The 18131-nt window shown below is 55.4% G+C and overlaps 6 protein-coding genes across 6 annotated transcripts; 3 read left to right on the plus strand and 3 right to left on the minus strand.

The window, feature by feature from the left end:
* Positions 1–317: 317 nt before the first annotated feature.
* On the minus strand, positions 318–2125 carry MONBRDRAFT_10877 (uncharacterized protein; the record flags this gene model as incomplete). The annotated part of the gene is made up of 6 exons (XM_001748651.1): positions 318–563; positions 666–755; positions 914–1134; positions 1253–1539; positions 1674–1843; positions 1976–2125. 6 exons carry the CDS (start codon positions 2123–2125, stop codon positions 318–320), a joined length of 1164 nt encoding a protein of 387 aa, XP_001748703.1.
* Positions 2126–2330: 205 nt separating this feature from the next.
* MONBRDRAFT_28205 (uncharacterized protein) lies at positions 2331–3118 on the plus strand (the record flags this gene model as incomplete). The annotated part of the gene is made up of 2 exons (XM_001748578.1): positions 2331–2606; positions 2894–3118. The coding sequence occupies 2 exons, from the start codon at positions 2331–2333 to the stop codon at positions 3116–3118; spliced, it is 501 nt and encodes a 166-aa protein (XP_001748630.1).
* Positions 3119–3507: 389 nt separating this feature from the next.
* MONBRDRAFT_38396 (uncharacterized protein) lies at positions 3508–5883 on the minus strand. Its single transcript, XM_001748652.1, has 4 exons — positions 5809–5883; positions 5632–5699; positions 5475–5540; positions 3508–5332 (listed from the first exon to the last, which is right to left on the minus strand). Exons 1-4 carry the CDS (start codon positions 5816–5818, stop codon positions 4049–4051), a joined length of 1428 nt encoding a protein of 475 aa, XP_001748704.1. The 5' UTR covers positions 5819–5883; the 3' UTR covers positions 3508–4048.
* Positions 5884–6423: 540 nt separating this feature from the next.
* MONBRDRAFT_28207 (uncharacterized protein) lies at positions 6424–7052 on the plus strand (the record flags this gene model as incomplete). The annotated part of the gene is made up of 2 exons (XM_001748579.1): positions 6424–6502; positions 6763–7052. 2 exons carry the CDS (start codon positions 6424–6426, stop codon positions 7050–7052), a joined length of 369 nt encoding a protein of 122 aa, XP_001748631.1.
* Positions 7053–9474: 2422 nt separating this feature from the next.
* Positions 9475–12547, plus strand: MONBRDRAFT_28208 (uncharacterized protein; the record flags this gene model as incomplete). Its single annotated transcript, XM_001748580.1, has 4 exons — positions 9475–9605; positions 10160–10288; positions 10539–10721; positions 11254–12547. 4 exons carry the CDS (start codon positions 9475–9477, stop codon positions 12545–12547), a joined length of 1737 nt encoding a protein of 578 aa, XP_001748632.1.
* Positions 12548–13095: 548 nt separating this feature from the next.
* MONBRDRAFT_35262 (uncharacterized protein) lies at positions 13096–15949 on the minus strand (the record flags this gene model as incomplete). The annotated part of the gene is made up of 9 exons (XM_001748653.1): positions 13096–13493; positions 13613–13774; positions 13867–13950; positions 14065–14124; positions 14242–14366; positions 14480–15070; positions 15219–15314; positions 15472–15795; positions 15884–15949. The coding sequence occupies 9 exons, from the start codon at positions 15947–15949 to the stop codon at positions 13274–13276; spliced, it is 1728 nt and encodes a 575-aa protein (XP_001748705.1). The 3' UTR covers positions 13096–13273.
* Between the last annotated feature and the right edge of the window lie 2182 nt (positions 15950–18131).

An 18131-nucleotide genomic window follows, 5' to 3' on the forward strand; every position in this document is an offset into this window, starting at 1 on the left:
CTCTCTGGAGTCTGTTCTTCAGTTTCCATTGAGCTGGGAATTGGGGGTGGGTAGTGGGTGGTGGGTGAGCAGCGCTGGTGCATCGATTGACCCATCCTCAGCACGGCACACGAGGAGCACACCAGGAAAACCCAAAGTAAGAAGGAAGAAGAAAGGAAAAGTTGAATGAGGACAACAACAGAGGATCAGTAATGATTGAGGAGTGCCTTCATGCCAAAATTGGCATGCTAGCAGACGTTGGAGAACGCAGTGCGCGTGAGCGGCCTCGGCAAGAAAGCTTAGAGGTGTTGTTGTCCAACAGCAAAGAACGTGGCTCTTTACCAGGGGGTGCAGGGGTGGGTGGTGCACTTTTGGTGGTAGGCCTCGAAGCGACCCTCAGCCACGTTCATGAGGGTGGTGTAGGTGGTGAGCAGGTTGAGGTTGGGCTGGGCGCTGAGCATGTTGAAGAGCGAATCAAACTCGACGTTATCAGTACCAATCTGCTGCAGGCAGGTTTCGGCGGGGCCACGGCGGTTGTCATAGAAGGGGGGGTCCACCCAGTTGTCGTAGTTGGTCTCGATGACCTGCGAGCATGCCCATCAGTCGAATGAGAGGAGAGGAGTTGGGCACCGTGCAAGACAGACTCGTTCGGAATCACCCAGAAACTCAGGCAGGGGAACACTCACATAAAAGCCGGTGTTGTGAGCATCGTTTTCGAGGGTCCAAAGGTGCAACGACTCGTTCATGGAGCGCGTGATGATGGCACCCTCGTTGGGCTGTGAACATCGCATCACACACGCACAGACGCATGCACAAACGGACGCATACATACACGATGGCATCAGCGGGGAAGAATGGCTCTGGCGTGGGTTCCAACGCCTCGTCACCAAGGCAAAGGGATCAAAGAAATGCAGAACAAGGCGGAAAGCTGTACCTGCACGCCGCCGAGAATCATGTATGATGGGCCAACCATCTTGTAGCTTTGGAGGGCTTGGAGGGCCTCGGCATACGTGGCCTGGGATTCCATGACTTGACGGGTAGTAAAGCCAACGAAATGGCCCGAGGTATCACCCTCGAAAAACTCGATGAGACCCTTCCAAAAGGTGTTGTCGTAGCGGGTATCAACGGTGATGCTGAAACCACCCGTCTTCATGCCTACAGACGGGGCAGGATTGGGACGGGGAAACATTCGTTAGGCACATCTTCCTGCCCCAAGACATTGACAATGGCACGGGTGGCCAATGCTCGAGCATGGTCCAAGCGCGGACTCAACCTGTGAGAAGGCCGACGTAGCCAGCAAAGTAGGTGGCGTTGTACATGACCTTGCCACCCTTCCAGATGCGAGCGTTGAAGAGGAGGGGGCGGAGCTTTTCAGTGAGGGCCCAAGTCTCGTTGGCCTTGTCCCAGCCAAAGAAGAGGCCAAAGTCGAGGTTGCGGGCATGGAAGGTGCGGTTTTGACCATCGCGGGCCACCAAGGAGGTACAACCACCCTCAATTTCATAGGCAATGTTGTAAACAATCAGAGCACCCACGTCAATGCCGGTGGCGTTGGCGATGCCGCTGTGCGGTTTGCAGATGGTGGAATGGGGCAGGGTGAGATCATGGGTCGAATCTGACTCAGCAAGGGGGCAAGGCAATGGAGGTCGAAGAGAGTAGTGTAGAGCCGCCAACTCAACCAGGGTGACAGGGCATACCGGATCTCATCTCCAAAGTCTTCGGGGAAGGCGTCCAGAATCTTGTCGGCACCCTGGTCAAGCGCGGCCATGACCTTTTCGCGCAGGTACGAGGGCAGGAGATCAATCACCTGGTACACCATGTCCGAGATCTGGGGGGCCAAGGGCTTGGTCACGTTGACCCAGCGCTCCTGCACCCATGCGAACAGCAAAAGACAAGGTTGAGCGGCATTTTTGCTGGAGCCAAGCCGGTTGACAGTCGTTTGACGGGCCACTCAAGCGGGGGCGGGGTATGATGGCGCGGGCAAGGGCGCCAAGCGAACCTGAGCGGGAAGGTCGAGGTTGATATCATGCCAAGGCAGGGCCGTCTCAGGCTTGGGCGGGTAGAGGGACTCGGAAGCCATGTTGCATTTGGTATCCGCGGCCAGCGCAAGGGCTGGAAGGGCCAGTGCCACGAGGAGCAGCTTCATCATGATGACGATGCCGTTGAGAAGAAGACAAGAAGACTACTACGTGACGCCAAGAAAAATGACGTCAAAAAAAAAAAAACCATGAGCCTGCTCGACGCGCGCATCACATCTGGTGCGTGAGGGAGCGGTGCCATAAACACCAACACCATTCCGCCCGCAAGGCCGCCGCCAGTGCCGGCACCGCACACACGCACACATACACACACACATGCACACACACACATGCACTTCGCACGCACTCACCGTTCTGCCAAATACACTCTCTCAAACTCTCTCTCTCTCAAACACACACACACTCTCTCTCTCTCTCTCTCAACTCTCTCTCTCTCTCAAACTCTCAAATTCTCTCTCTCTCTCAAACTCTCTCTCTCATACGCTCTCTCTCAAGCTCTTCTCAAAATCCCTCAAACCTCTCAATCCCTCAAAATCTCTCAAACCTCTCTCGATCTCTCAAAATTTCTCACTCTCTCAAACTCTCTCAAACGTGGAGGAATGGGAGATTACCTCACACTGTCATAAGAGAAACAAAACATAAAACAAACATAGAGCTAACCACTGTGTGTGTGTGTGTGCGTGTGTGTGTGTTTGTTTTTTTTTGCCCTGTTTGTTCTCTTTGCCAGACTGATGAGTTGGCCACCATCTCTGGGTTGGGTTTACAAAGTGTGATAATCTCTTGTTTCATCATGGGTTTGAAGAAGATCTCTGTACAAGGTTCAAATTCCTTTGTATCTCAGCTCAATTCAGCTCACATCTCTGCTTGCAATTCACCAGTATCTCTCTCCTTCTGAAGGCGCACCCCATTTCGCTAGCACCTCTGCCCTTTCCTCCCGCCTGCCCCCACCCCTCTCAAAGTTGGAGGACATTGTGTTTGGCGCGCTCCCTCTCTCTCTCTCTCTCTCTCTCTCTCTCTCTCTCTCTCTCTCTCTCTCTCTCTCTCTCTCTCTCTCTCTCTCTCTCTCTCTCTCTCTCTCTCTCTCTCTCTCTCATGGCAAATGACGCACGTGCAACAACTGTTGTAAATACATGTCATGTCGATTTGGTGTTGTTGCTCCTCCTGCTGTACCTGGTACGTCTCCTTCACGCCCCCTTTCGGGTGCAAGAGTGCAGGTTGAGATCGATCGCCTCCAACGAGCTCGGCACCCGCTCACGTTCTTGTGCGAAGACCTGAATAATGGCATGTTTTAAAATCGTCAACTCAAGACGGCACTTCTCTCACTCCGCTCTTCCTTTGGACATGTAGTGTTGTATCCAATCGCCAATGACAAACACACACACACACACACACACACACACACACACACACACACACCTCGCACGCCCCTCGCTCTTGGGCCCTCCTTTGAAAATGCCTGATCAATGGAAACTGAGTAGCATCTTGATGGTCATATCATTTGTAAGGGATAGATTGTTGTTCGTGTCACACTGCCATCGTTCAAAGCAGCAGGACAGGGAAAGAAAACCAGCCGGGGAGGGGCAAGGGCGAAAGTATTGATGCAGGGTTCGGCGGCTTGATTCTCAAGTAGCTAGAGCCCCGCACAAGGTCGGGAACAGTCAAGGCAGAGCACAAATGCAACACACAAAACACAAGTGTCGCAAAACGGCCCCAGCCTTCCACATCAGTTCGAAAGAAAAAAAAAAGAAATGGAAAAAAAAAGGGGAACAAAACGCAAAACAAAAGTCAACAAGCCAGCAACAACGAATCAAAGAATCGCAGAGCGAGTAAGAAGAGGAAAGAAGGACGAGACCTGCAAACACAGGGCCCTCAAAGACACGGGACATGTGCTCCCAGAGCGCTCTTCCATTCTCCCTCTTTTAATGTTCCTCATGCTCGCTCGTGCGGGTCAGGCGTTCCCAGACTACCATGTGCAAAAAAGAGGGGCAAGTGGGCGATGGCAAATCACGGTTCTCCTTGAAAAGATCAGATCCTTAAAAGAGGATGGAGCTCAGACCACCCATCTCGGCCTGCTCCTTGGCAAACATCTCGTAGTACTGGTAGATGATGGTGACAGCCAGCAAGATACCAGTGCCCGAACCAATGGCGCCGATAAAGTCAGCCGTGACCGACAGAGCACCAATGCAGAGACCACCCAGAGCCGCAGCGGTGGGGATGTAGTGCTTGAGGCGCTCCTCGGTCTTCTTGTCGCGAGCACCAACCAGGGTGAGCTTGCTCTCCTTGAGCTGGCGATGAACATCCTTGTACGAAGAGCCGGACATCATGACCCAGTACTTGGAGAAGAGAGCGCACGAGCCCAACATAAAGGCCACGTAGAGCACGGTGTGGATGGGGTCAACGGCAATGTGCTCCCAGGAGCCAGGAGCGTGCATGTAGTAGCAGAGACCGCCAACGGGGACGCTCTGGCCACCGCTGTACTCGTTGACGCGCCAGTCACCGAGGAGACGGACCAAAAAGTTGGAGGGAAACTTGTTGTACAGCATCTGGGAGATGAAGTAGAGGTTGGACACAAGGGCCGACTGCAGGATGATGGGCATGTTGGAGGTGTAGAAGAGCTTGATGGGGTACGAGGTCTTCTGGCCGTTTTGGGCCTGGAGGCGGAGGGTGATGCGGAAGCCCTGGAAGAAGATGACCACGGCAAAGACGAGGACGGTGGCCATGAGCTGGCCAATGTTGGGCAGGTAGGGACGGGTCAAAGCCTGGCGCAGCGCGCGCATCTTGTCCGAACGGGTGGCCAGGAGATGGAAGAGGGCAATGAGGGCACCCTCAAACTCGGTACCGTTGCCCAAGTTCATGGTGTTGGGGCTGAGGGCCTTCCACATGATCGTCTCGCAAATGTTGGTGGCAATGAAGAGGGAGATACCCGAGCCAAGACCGTAGCCCTTTTGCAGAAGCTCATCGAGGAGGAGGACGACGATACCAGCCATGGTCAACTGGATGACAATGAGGCTGCAGATACCAAAGCCGAGCTCCGCGGGGGAACCGTACATGCCGCTGATGACGTACATGACAGCCTGGCCCACCGTGATGAGGAGGCCGGCCAGCTTGGTGGCACCCTCAAAGAGTTCGCGATCCTCCTTGAGCGACTGATCGACATCAATCAGCTTGGTGCCGGCCAAGAGCTGCATGATCATGCCCGAGGTGACAATGGGGCTGATACCCAGCTCCATCAGCGTGCCACGGTTTGAGGCCATGATCACACGCATCCAGTACAGAGGATCGGCCGAGGACGAGGACATGATGCCAAAGAGAGGGATCTGAAGAATATCGAGCCGAGTTGGTGCGCGAGTGAGACGATGTATCAAAGACAATAATAAACAACGGAAAGAAAAAAATGGAGAGAAAAAAAAACGGAGAGGGGAAAAGGACCAATGAGGAGCACAAGGCTAAATCGCATACCTGGCAGCAGACAAGGAAGATGAACAGGGTCACCGCGGTCCAGAGAAGCTTCTCACGGAATTGAATCTGTTGAAAGCGCAAGGGTAGATGAGGTGAGAAGGAGAAAAAAATTGACCCCCGGCATTTTGATGATGGCGGCAGCAGTTGTGCAACGTACGTTGCGCTCGGGCGACTTGACCTCAGGCACAAAGGCCATCAGAGGCTTGATCACGTGAAGCAGCTTGCCTGCGCGGTTGCAAACAAGATCAGGATCGGAGACGGCTGTCGGTATGAGAAGCACTTCTGACTCTTGAAGGTGGATATTGAGAGGTGTCAGCACAACTGTAAGACTTACCGGACGACATGACTGGTGGTCACTGTGGTCCAAACGGTGGTCCAGAACAACAAGGGGGAAAGGGAAGGGAAGGCGAGAAGAAATGGCTAAAGTGATGAAAGATGATCATAAAATAAAAATGAGCAAAAAGAAAGGGGGGCGAGTTGCTAGTGGATCGAAGCACGGTTGGACCAGGCGCATTGTGCGTACCTTCTCGCTCAACCAGGGGAAGAACCAGTAGAATTCCTAATCGTCACGAGGCAGATGAAGGACAAGAGGCTGAGTGAGGCTGATCATACGAGAAAAAGCGCGAGGTCAAACATCACAAAATGGCGTGGGGCGGGGGGAGTGTGATGCTGTAAATCTGTAATGACATGACAAGGAAGGAACAGATGCACCAAATGCACACGCCCTCCAAAGAGGAGAAAAAAAAAGAGGTGTCAACGTTGACGGCAGTGCAACAACAACAAGTGCACACGTCAACCCCAGTGGGTCTTGTTCGGTTCAAAAGGAACTTTCAAAGAATGGATCTGTCTTTGACACGGAAAAAGGCACACTACACTGGGTGGCTGAATGGCAGTGCACGGGTAGCACAGTACATGCGCACACGGGCAAAGGGGAGGCGCCACTGAACGGATGGAAGCACTGAGTGATGCATTCCAGCCGTGTCGAGCCGACGAGGTCGATCAAATCAAAATCAGATCGCACCGCACCGGTCGGCAATTGGCTGGCCGAACCCCCGCGACGGTGATTGGCATCGTAAAACCCGCTCCAGTTCCCCACCCCCTCAGAGGCAGGCCACGCCCATCCGTACGCTGCCATTCAGCCCGACCCAGGCCCCGCCCAGCCTTGCCCGGAGACCAACCGAGCCAGCCGTCGCCGAGCCCAAAACCAGAGCAGCAAGCCACCACCGACCAAAGCAGAGACAGAGCGGGATCGGCGGGATCCAATGTCCCTCTCTCCGTGTGTGATCAGTAACCTCTCAGAGACACAGTGAACAGCACTGCTACTTTACCGGGAGGGCGGTCAAAGGAAAAGTGCTCCGCCTCTCTCTCTCTCTCTCTTTCTCTCTCTCTCTCTCTCTCTCTCTCTCTCTCTCTCTCTCTCTCTCATTCAGTGGAAGAGAACAAAAGGTTGGTGTTTGCACTGCCACTGAACAAAAGGAACAAAAGATTCTCTCTCTTCTCTCTCTCTCTCTCTCTTCTCTTCGTTTTCCCTCTCTCCGGTATGTGAACGATGCCACGAAGACAGGCACTGGAATGTGAATCGTTTTAGGGGATAAAAATGATTCACTCGTCAATACAAAACTGTGAATGCAAGAAAAACAGCTGTTGTGACGGGCCGGGGGTGCTGGATGTCAGATGTCATACTTTCTATGGATTTGTCGAGGCTTGGCTGCTCATCAAATGGGACCAACCTCTGGCCACGACCCCGCTGAGGTCAGATTCTCTGATAATAGCTTTGACTTCCGCTTCGTAGCAAAATGGCATTGCGGCTAATCTCTGCCGGGGTGAGACCGGGCTACCCCCTGTCTCTTCCTGCGCGTTCAGCTTAGGGCCACGGCGGCTGGCGGTCGATTCAAGTGTGTGTGGCGGCGCAGCCCCTGCTGCAACTTGGCCGATCTGGCGCACCGATGCAGCCCCGAGCAAGGGCAAACAGGAGTAGCCTCCGTGGTCTGCGTATTGCCTAGCCCAGACAGACCCTGTGGCATGCCTGACAGTTTGGCTTGATGCTTTACATCACGCCTGCAATGAGGGCTGATCGTGCAATGCGATGTGCGTCGACGTCAGCTGTGCAAGGGACAGACTGACAGCGTGAGCTGCCGCATTGTATCAAGGGAACAAGCCATGTGTTGATCGACAGTTCAACGCTGTAACGCCCCGCCTTTGGACAAGCGTGGTGCGCAGTGGGCTGCGCCGACGCCACGGCCGACAGGCACCGAGCAAGGGAACGATGGGCTTTCGAATCGTGCGGTCCGATTCTTTGGCCTTGACAGCAGCCAGGGCAGTACCTGGTCGTCCGGATTGTCCCGTCCCGTCTGCGAGGTCAAGGGAATGTGGTCTAACGGACAGGTCGGGGCTGGGGCCGAGGTCGACGGGTGGCAACGACAGCCACCACGGCTAAAGTGAGCGGCCCCGCGGCTCGCAGGCTGACACTTGAGGCTTGGTGGCGGACACGCGTGTCCGTGGATCTCATGTGTGTTGCCTCAAAGCGCTGTATGCTCTGGCCGTTGTGGGCTGGCCGGGCGGAGGCACCAAGTTCTGATACAAATTTTGACATGTCAAGCCCACGCGGCAACTGAGAAACTCATTCCCTGACACGGCATCCTATGCGAGTGGGAACCCCGACCTGGCTGGAGCACCGTGCCACCTGTCATCCCGTTATCTTTGAAAAACGCACGCAGGAAGACAGACCGTTGTCAAGGCCCGGGCCGGGCGGCAGCGGGATTTAAATCGCAATCACTGGCCTGCCCAACGGAATTTGACCTGTCTGCCTCGGTCCCGTGCACCTGGCTCCCGTCTTGTCTTGGGGGGGACCGCTTTGGTATTTCACATTGAAGCACGGGTGAGGTTCGTTGGTCGCGCGTCGAGAATGGAATGGGACAAGATAAACCCGGCTGTCAGCTTGGCCCGGCAACCGCACAGGAAGGAGGGAAACGCTGGAACGGCTGGGGGCGTGGTGCCAAACTGCTGCCAAATATGTTGGTGGTGCTCTGCCTGTTGGTGGTGACGGCAGGAGCCAGCAGGATTGTACTCCTGCTGGCTGGTTTCGTCAGAACCCACCCACCAGCCGCACGGGAATTCGCATGTTTGGCAGCGGGACATGCCGACGATGAGTGTGAGATTGGACCAGCTGGCTGGCAGGCAGTCGCTCAGCGGCACGTCGTGGGAGGCGGTAAGACTGGGGCAGACGGTTTTGCATCATAGCGGACGCGAATGGCGGCGCGTGTCTGGTTTCTTCTCCAGCGGGACACATCCCACAACGGCACGGATGGCGGATGGAGGCTGCTATTGGCGCAAAAGTGGCATGCCAGAACCCATTGCCAGAGCCCACGTCTGGCTCAACTAAACCATCTATGTACGCAACGACTGGCGTACCAGCCCAGCCCCTCGTAGCACAGGAAAAACCACGCCAGTCCTCGCCGCAGCCAGTCGTTGCCGCATCCGGGCAGCAATGGTGGGGTCAAACACAACAGCGACATGACCGTGTGTCCGCTATCCTTCAATCCACAGGGTGGTATGGCCGGGGAAGATGCCCGAGAGCGTCGTCGACTATGATAACGTCTAGCGTCGTACCTCGCCCGTCAAGGCAAAAGCGGGAATAAGAAGGACAATGCCGATTGGCACCGGCATCGCAGGGTAACGGCGGCACGATGGAAGCCGGCTGGGAGGAATTCGAGCACATGCATGGGAAGACAAACAGGCTGGACGGTTGACAGCCCGGAACGAAACGGCAAGAGCAGCCCCTACAGGCGGGTTGATGGCGGAGCAAGATCCAGTCGCAACGCGCTCCAAACTCTGCCGGATGTCTCGGCTGGTTGGACGTGCCTCGAATGCCGCCCCAAGCAGAAGGGGAGCCCTTTGGCGCGCAACCCCCTCCCTCCCCCTCCCCTTACACACACACACACACACACACACACACACCCTCCCTCTGCTCGCCGTTTGTCTCAGGGACCAAGCCGCTCCCATGCGCCTCGCCAACGACATTCCCCGGCTGCCTTCATGCTTACTCATCGACTTGACCTGTCGAGCCAAAGCCCCGATCGACCTCACGACCCAACTCGTCTGTGCCCTCCTGTGGCCTTTCGCCCCCCAAACGTACGAGCATGTCTATTGGAGTGCACCCGTGCTCTTTCCTCCCTGCCTCGCTCGCCCCCTTTCCCGCCCGCCGCTGCCTTTCCAGCTATGCGCACACTCCCTCCCCCAAGCACCAGAGATTCTCCACAATCGACCCGATTGGCCGCGTCGAGGCATGCGACAATCCAAAGCGGCCCCCGCTTCGAGCTCGTCTCCACGCACACACACACACACATACGGTCGCCGGCGCACATACTTGATACCCCGCAAGGACAACGTCATGGCTCGATACGCGACACAACCCCCACCTCATCATCTCTGACGCGTTTGCTGCCCGCTCACCCGTGCTCAAAGCCCTCCCAACCGACCGCCAACCCGCTCGCCAATCCCGACGAAATCCAACGACACCCTCCCGGCAACGGGACATGAGAGCGGACAGCCTTTGCGATACTCATGTTCCCGCTAGCCAAAAGCCACGCGCCATCGCCCCTCGGGCGGCCAGTGGCAGTGTCCGCTCCAATTGTATGCACACACCACTTGCCTGCTCGCCTTGTCCTCGCCGCCTTGTCCCACAGATCGACCCACTGGCTGCCTTTGGCCCGCCGTCCTCACCTGGACAACGCGGCCGTGAAGAATTTCTTGTCGGGGGCTACGTGGTCGAATGTCGACATGACCCCGCCCCGTGTCTCTCGGTTCCCCTCCTGGTCGGTAGGTGGGTTGGCGGACGGAGGCACTGTCCCGTCAAGGCATGCAGGACACGACGGTTGAATCATTCCGCCCGCTCCCCGACCCCCCCCCTCCCCACCTCCCCTGGCATGCCATGCCATGCCATAGATGGTGGTAAATTTTTTCATGCCCGTGCCCCTAACCCTCTTGCGGGCCCCCCCCCAACTCCCCGCTACCATCACCATTACCACCATCACCAATAGCTCTGTGGCATCGTCCACATGCCAGCCGAGCCCAGAATTTTGAATTTGCCTCTCTCTCTCTCTCTCTCTCTCTCTCTCTCTCTCTCTCTCTCTCTCTCTCTCTCTCTCTCTCTCTCTCTCTCTCTCTCTCTCTCTTGGATGTGTCGTCTTTCCACAAGCTTGCCCCTCCTCCCACAGCCAACGGCCTCTTCTGCTGCAAATGGGAGGGGTGAGCGGACGCAAGCCCCGAGCGGCTCGCCACTGTGCCTATGAACCCGAATCTCGATGAGTACATAGACATGAGCGAGGACGGTTGAGCGGGCGAGTCTCGATCCTGATTCGCATTTTCTCTCTCCGCTGCCTCCCCCTGACTTTGACACATCGCGCGACTGCCCGCCGGCTGCCCTTTGCCTTTCCCGCTCCCTCTCCCCGACTACGAGACGACAGTCTCTGCCTTTTGCCGCTGCCATCCCAGCCGTCTCCCAAAAGCTTCCAGCAGAGAGTCCAACCACCTTGCTAATCAAGACTGCCCGTTTTATCATTCCACCGCGGCCTCGACCTTGCATTCCACGCCAACCGTCTCGCCAAGATCCGAATTTCGACGGCTCAACCAGCGATCATGATGGAGTGGTACGTCGACTCTTGGCACCTCCCTTGCATACGTCAAAGGCATTATTTTCTCTCGCCCTTGCTGCTCCAGCCCACAGCCCAGCAACCGCGCTCGCTCATCTTGTCCTGCATTTGCTGCGGCCCAATCGTAGCCCTGTGGTCGCCAACGTTCTCCCTGTCAATGACAGCCCCATCATGATCCAAACCATTCGGCCCAAGCTCATGCCCAAGACGATGGAGACCTCAAACTCGACCTCTAACCCAGCCCCGACCCCAAGCGCCAAGCGCTCGTGTCGTGAGCGCTTGACTCAGTCCCTTCACACACTCGACGTCGCCCACTTCTTCACCGAACAAGTCCTGCCCCGCCTCCAACGCTACGTTCGTCATCAATTGCAGACCCGCAACGTCCCCAGCCACCCCGCCGGTCCCAAAAGCGCCCACCACATCATCACCCCCGCCCTGGCCTCGCCGACCTCCCATACCAGCCGCTTCCTGGCCCGCTGCACCACCGCCATCTGGCACCGCGTCGATGCCGCCGCCCATCGCACCGCCGCCGAACATGATCAAGAACCAGCCCTCAAGCGGCCCAAGGCTCCGCCTTCAGGCACGGGCCAGGTCGCGGCCTGCGTTCGGGATCTCCTGACCAGCAACGACTGGTTTGAGGACTGGGCCACCGCATTGAGCCAAGACGAGCTGCCCGACATGACCTCGGCCGTTCAACGTGGCCTGCTTCTGGTTCTTCTTGCCCAGGCCACCGACGTGGTCGTCCGCCACCGGGTCCAAACGGTTCTCAACAGCCTGGCTTCCGGAGCTCAGCAGCTGCGCCTGGTGCGGGGCTACGCTGCCGACAAGGACACCATCGCAGAAGAACTCTGCCATCACATCGTGCGCACCGACACCCACACCTTGGCGGCCTTTTGCGACAAGCACGAACAGGACGAACTGGCCTCGGCCGAACATTTCAATGACGTGCAACGACGTCGCGTCATGCTGCACACCCTCCGTACCCTGACTCTCACCGCCGCCACCGAGGGCAAGAGTGACATCGAGGTCCACCCGCTGCTCCTGCGCCTCTTTCAACGACTTGAAACCGCAGTCACCCGCGAACTCAACGTGCCCCACAGCGACGCCCGCGTCATTGTCAACCGCGTCCTACTCAACTGCAACGTCCTCCAAGCCTGGGCCGATGTCGTTGCTCATTGCCAAGAACATGCCCCGGCCGATACAGACCACCCCGCCTTGACCTCCCAAGACCGCACCCTTATGCTGGCCACCCTCATCCATCGCTACTACACCCTTCGCAAGCAACACCACGAGCGCGTGGTCCGCATCAACCACAAGCTCTTTCCAGAGAACCGCCCCGCTTCGCTGCCATCTCAACCCGCCCAACACTCCTCAACCCCGACCCCCAGCCCGTGGGCCCGCCAAAGCATGACCTCTGTCTGAAGGGCCACGTGCATGCCCCCGTCCTCCCCTGAATAATATTATTGCTCAGTGTTTCGTAGATAATTCTTGATTTGGATGTTCTTCCATCCTTGTGAGCTCCCCTTTTTTTTATATTTGATTTTTCGTAAACGTGGTTGCCTCGACCGAGCACCCGACCGTATGTCGGCCACAGCTCTTGCCGCCGCTCCTATCTTGGCACGCTTGTTTGACCGATGTCATATTGTTTCTAACATCCGAGATCAGACTTTGTGTTGTTGTTTTACATAATTCACACTCAAGAGGAACAACCAGTCTACCTCCCTCCCCAAGCCCACCCGTGAAGATCATCTTGATACAATACGACGATGATATTCTTCCACGACTTCACAATGTATATGTCATGTATTCATAACACTGAAAAACTGCAAAAGCTCTCGTCATCGATTCACAGGCGTGTGTCGTTGTGGGCTGGCCGGCAGCCAAATTGCAGTGGCCTTCACAGAAGGATTTCAACGATCAGACGACAACGCCATCTCCGTTGGTCGAAACCAAAATCATGGTCGTGCTCAGCACAAAGGGGAAAAAGAAAGAAAAACAAAAATTTAACATGAAAAACACTCAAAGTAGGGGCGCAACGAGAGGGGCGAACAACGCCAAACAGAGAACCAATTATGATATCAGCGATGGATCCCGCCTTTTCACCCGGTGGTCAGCTCGCGGTTTGCGATGCCTGCCGGTGGTCTCTTTTCACAAATCATCTCCGACAAGTCGATCATACTCCGCCTGCGTGATCTTGCCCTGTTTGAGGCGACGCATCAAGCGTGCTTCTTGAGCCAAATCATCCACATCGTGACCGTCGTCACCGACATTGTTCTCCTTGAGCAAGGCGTGAATCTCAGCACGTTCTTTGGCCTCGGCCTTGGCCCGCCGCTTATCCTTGCGCTCCTTGGCCTGTTTTTGCTTGGACCTGAGGGAAGAGCCGGCCCCAAGGTGAGTCAATCAGCATCGGCGTGCACAACCAGTGTGCCTTCGAAGATTTTCACCAGATTACTACTGGCAGGCAGGCAGTCAAATGAGCGGGCTTACCAGGCTTCGTTCTTTTTCGAACGCTTGGATCGCTCTCGCTCCTTTTCGGAAGGACCTTCCGCCAACGCCTTCTCCCGCTCCTCGGCACGGCGCTTCATGTTTTGTTGGCGTTGCTTTTCTCGCTGCTTGTCGCGGAACCGAATGCTTGCTTGGTCGATCTTGCTGCATCCATGGTATCCCAAGAGCGCACATATGTACGTGAGCATAAGCCCCGACCAGGCCAAGGGCGGGGGAGATAGAACGAGCTCACAAACCTCTGCTCAAAGGCACGCGAATTTTGCAAACTGCGCAATTCAGGCATGCGTGGCAAATGCAGCAGCGCAAAGCCCCGCGCAAGGCTAAAACAAGGGAGCGCATGGATCCTGTGAGCTAAGATGAAACAAGGGCACGGCAACAAGACTGCTGCATGCTTGCTGCAGACAGGGTGCTTGCTGCAGACAACAACAACGTACGCAGCCAAGTCCAACTTTTTGAATTGGAAAATATAGTTGCACTTGTGCTCTTTGTACGAGCTGCAACATGGGCAAATGGCCATGCATGGACACTGGTGAGGAAAACCGCAAGCAAGAGTGGCGCTGCCAACTGACAGCAAGAAGTGGGACAAAGAGCGTGTGCGCGCAAAAGCCTACCGAATAAACGTAACAAAAGCCAGTTTGCCTTTCTCGTAAATGTCACGGTCCTTGGCAGCCAAGTCCCGACAGCGAGGCAACAGATCCTCGGCCCCCTCAAAAGGCTCCTGCTCCTCGATGGGAATCTGGAAAGACGACAGAAGCACGTCAAAGCTGGGTTAAAGACAGACACAACGGCAAAACCACCGCGTGGGCTGCTTTAGGAACAGTTTTGATGGACGGACGGACAAACACGTACATTGCGAACATTCAAAAAATCAATGTACGTGTCCTCGTGTGGTTGCAAAAAGAGCACGGCTCGGCCTTGACGACCGAGGCGAGCAGTACGGCCACAGCGATGAACGTAGGCATCGGGGTCTTGTGGGGGATCATACTGCAGGACCCACGCCACGTCGGGTACGTCCAAGCCACGAGCAGCAATATCCGTGCTCACTAGGATGGCGCCCTCGGTGTTGCAAAATGTGCTAAAGACGCTCGTACGGGCCTTGGAAGAAACCTTGCTGTGAAGAGCCAGAATCTTGGCCCGGCGCAAGCCGGGCATGTTCTCAAGCAACGAGACAAAGTAATTGACACAGGCGCAAGTGGCCATGTACACAATGGCCTTGGCCTGTTGTTGACGCATCAGGCGCAAAAAGGCCACCAGCTGATTAAACTTTTCCTCGGCGGAGAGAAAAAGATATGTGTTGATGAGTGTGGATGGTGTGGCTTGCTGAACACTGCCAGCACCCTCTTGCCGATGTTCCACCTTGACGGCCACTTGTACCGGGTTGCGCAGACCGGCGCGGGCCAGCGCCTGCACCTCGTTGGTTTGGGTAGCCGAAAAGAGGCCCTGTCAAATCCAAGCAAATGAGACCGAGGTGGTTTGTTACAAAAAAAAAAAACGGTATAAATAAAAACCACATGCATGGGTCCAAGACGACCCGCTTGGGAGCGGTCATAAAAGGCAAGCGCACTCAAAGGCTGGCGGCAGGACGTACGGTGCGGCGCTGCTTGGGTAAAAACGTGAAAATTTGAGTGATGGCTTGTTCAAAGCCCATATCCAAAAGACGGTCCGCTTCGTCCAGCACCAACATCTGTACCCAGCGCCAACAAAGTGAATGCATGTAAGCCAAGAAAGACCAGCTGGAGGAGAACAAGGGCAACATATTGCCATCACATGAAAAAAAAAAAAAGATGGCAGCCATGGCACGCGACGAGGCACGGCTCATCGACCACAGAGGGAAAACAAACCTCGAGGTGTTTGACGCTCTTCATCAAGGAACCAGACTTGTTAAGAAGGTCCAAGAGTCGACCCGGGGTGGCAACAATGACGTTGCATCCCTCCTTGAGTTGGTTGACGTCCACTTGCACGTCGTGGGCACCGGTAATGAGGCAGGCTGAGAGGTCCACACCATGTTGCAGAAACGTTTTGACCACGTCGTAGGTCTGTTGGGCCAGCTCACGCGTGGGTGAAAGCACAATGGCCCCGACAGACGTGGGGCTTGGCAGCGGTGTCCGAAGCAATAGCTCGAGGAGAGGCACAACAAAAGCCAGGGTTTTACCCGAACCGGTCACCTGAGCATGGCGGAAGAAGTCTCATGAGCCGGTGATCAGGCTTGGGGGAAGATGGCTGACGCGTAGGTTGGGATGGCCGTAGACATACCGCGTCGGCGGCAACATCGCAGTGGTCCAGGAAAAGTGGAATACAAGCGGCTTGCACTGGCGTCATCTAAGCACGTGTCAGACCACTGGTGAGCAAGGTTAAAGAAGCACCTGTCTGACCGTCGGGCCATTGCACCGAACCTGTTCAAACTTGAGGTCAGCCAGCGTGTTGGCAATCGCATCATGCAGCTTGAGGGCAGAGCCGTCTTTGTGATGCAACGAATCCCATCGCCCCGCATTGGCTGTTGATGAAAGAGGGAGGGGGCGCAAAGCAATATAAGCAATATATGAGCTGCCGTCAAAAGAAAGAGGGCTGTCCTTTATGTGACGCTGCACAGCAGATGCAGGTACGCACCTGTAGCCTCCATCGCGCCTGTTCCCTGAGAGCTAAAGGGGAGACTTTGCTGGCTGCAGCAGGACGCCGGAGGTGAGGAAGGCGATGACGGAAATAGGTCAGAGACAAACCAAAAGAAAATTTAACCACGCGAGCTCAGGGTCCCAAAGGCAAACAAAGAGCGCGTTGGGCCACACAAAGCAGACTCGGCAAGGGTCGAGGGTTTGTTGTGGGCAAGATGATTGTCCAAGCCAACATGGCTATGAGCCTCAAAGAGCTCGGTTGACTCGGATGATTTTCCTCGCCGTTCAAAAGGTGTTTTAGAAAAGACGGTGAACTATAAAAGACATTCCATCTGAGCATGATGCGGCTTACCAGCAAAACGGAGAAGGGAACGGAGGGAGACTTGCAAGCAAAAGCGCTTCTGCGCAGGAGGAGTGCTGCCGATGTGATTCAAGCCGGACACCAAGTCATGACATCAAAGGTGAGACAAGACAAGACAGTGCAGTGCACCACTGCATGACGCAGGGCAAAACGTGTGCACAATGGAACTTGAAAAAAAAAAAAAAAAAAAAAGAGTAATTTTGCATGGGGGCCGGCAGGCACACGACTGGTAGGAAGTCAATCGCGTCACCGGTGCATGGGCGGCAGAAAACGAGCCGAGACGGAACCGACGCCTGCACGCTGGTGCAGGGCCGATCCCTCGCGAGCCCGCCTCCACAACACCCGTTAACACCGGCGGCATCACCGACCCCAAGCATGCATGAAGGTTTGATCTTTGCAAGGTGTGTGTCCGACAGCGGTATGGGGTCAAATAATCGGCGGACCAGAGGTCGCGCCACCGCCAGGATGATTGGCCTTGCACTCGGGGAAAGACAAAGAGGGGGAGAAAGGCGAGCGAGCGAACAAGGGCATTTCTTACGTGATGCGATCAGCACCAGGGAGAAAGGAAGTGAACAAAATCTTGAAGAAGGAGGGCCGGTCTTGTTGGTGCATTCAGTACACCACAGTCGGGAGCCGAGACCAGCCGGCTGCCATTTGTAAGTGACGTGTCGCTGCCACAAGTGAAGCAAAAAAAAAAAAAAATGATTCACACGTGGGACCGGTGAGGAAGTATAGAATAGAGGGTCAAAGTATAATCTTGTGGTATCTCGTACCAAACAGTAGTTTTGTACAGGTGTTACTTGGCAACCGTTCGGACCCGCCTATGGCAGTCGAGCCGCCAGCATGTTCGCCGAAGGAAAAGGAATGCCCATCACTCAAAGATCTTGCATGAGGCCTGCGGTTCCATGTCAAGCACTCGGGCCGCCCACACGCTAGATCACGCGTCCATCCAGCGTCAACAATCCATGTTCGCCATACAAACAAACTCATCAACAATCCAGCAGAATTCGTGTGTGTGTTCGTTTGATCGCAGACCAGAACATGATTGACCACCAACTGGCCAGCCAAAACACACCCAAATCGTCGATGAAGTTATGCCAAGCATCGAGGTGTGATCTTATCCAAACGCCATCACAAACTAGCCATCGCCGCCGTCCCAAATGCCATCCACCACACACCTTAATTTTACACACTCATAAAAAAGGCGCTGAATGTCGTCATCCAAAGCGCGCGCTCTCTCTCAAACTCTCGAACTCTCTCTCTCAAACTCTCTCTCTCAAACTCTCTCTCTCTCTCTCTCTCTCTCTCTCTCTCTCTCTCTCCCTCTCTCAAACTCTCGCTCTCTCAAACTCTCTCTCCCTCTCTCTCTCCCTCTCTCAAACTCTCGCTCTCTCAAACTCTCTCTCAAACTCTCTCTCAAACTCTCTCTCAAACTCTCTCTCAAACTCTCTCCCTCTCTCAAACTCTCTCTCTCTCAAACTCTCTCTCTCTCTCTCAAACTCTCTCTCTCTCTCTCAAACTCTCTCTCTCA

The sequence above is a fragment of the Monosiga brevicollis genome, genomic scaffold, assembly GCF_000002865.3.
Source record: "Monosiga brevicollis MX1 MONBRscaffold_24 genomic scaffold, whole genome shotgun sequence".
NCBI lineage: Eukaryota > Choanoflagellata > Craspedida > Salpingoecidae > Monosiga > Monosiga brevicollis.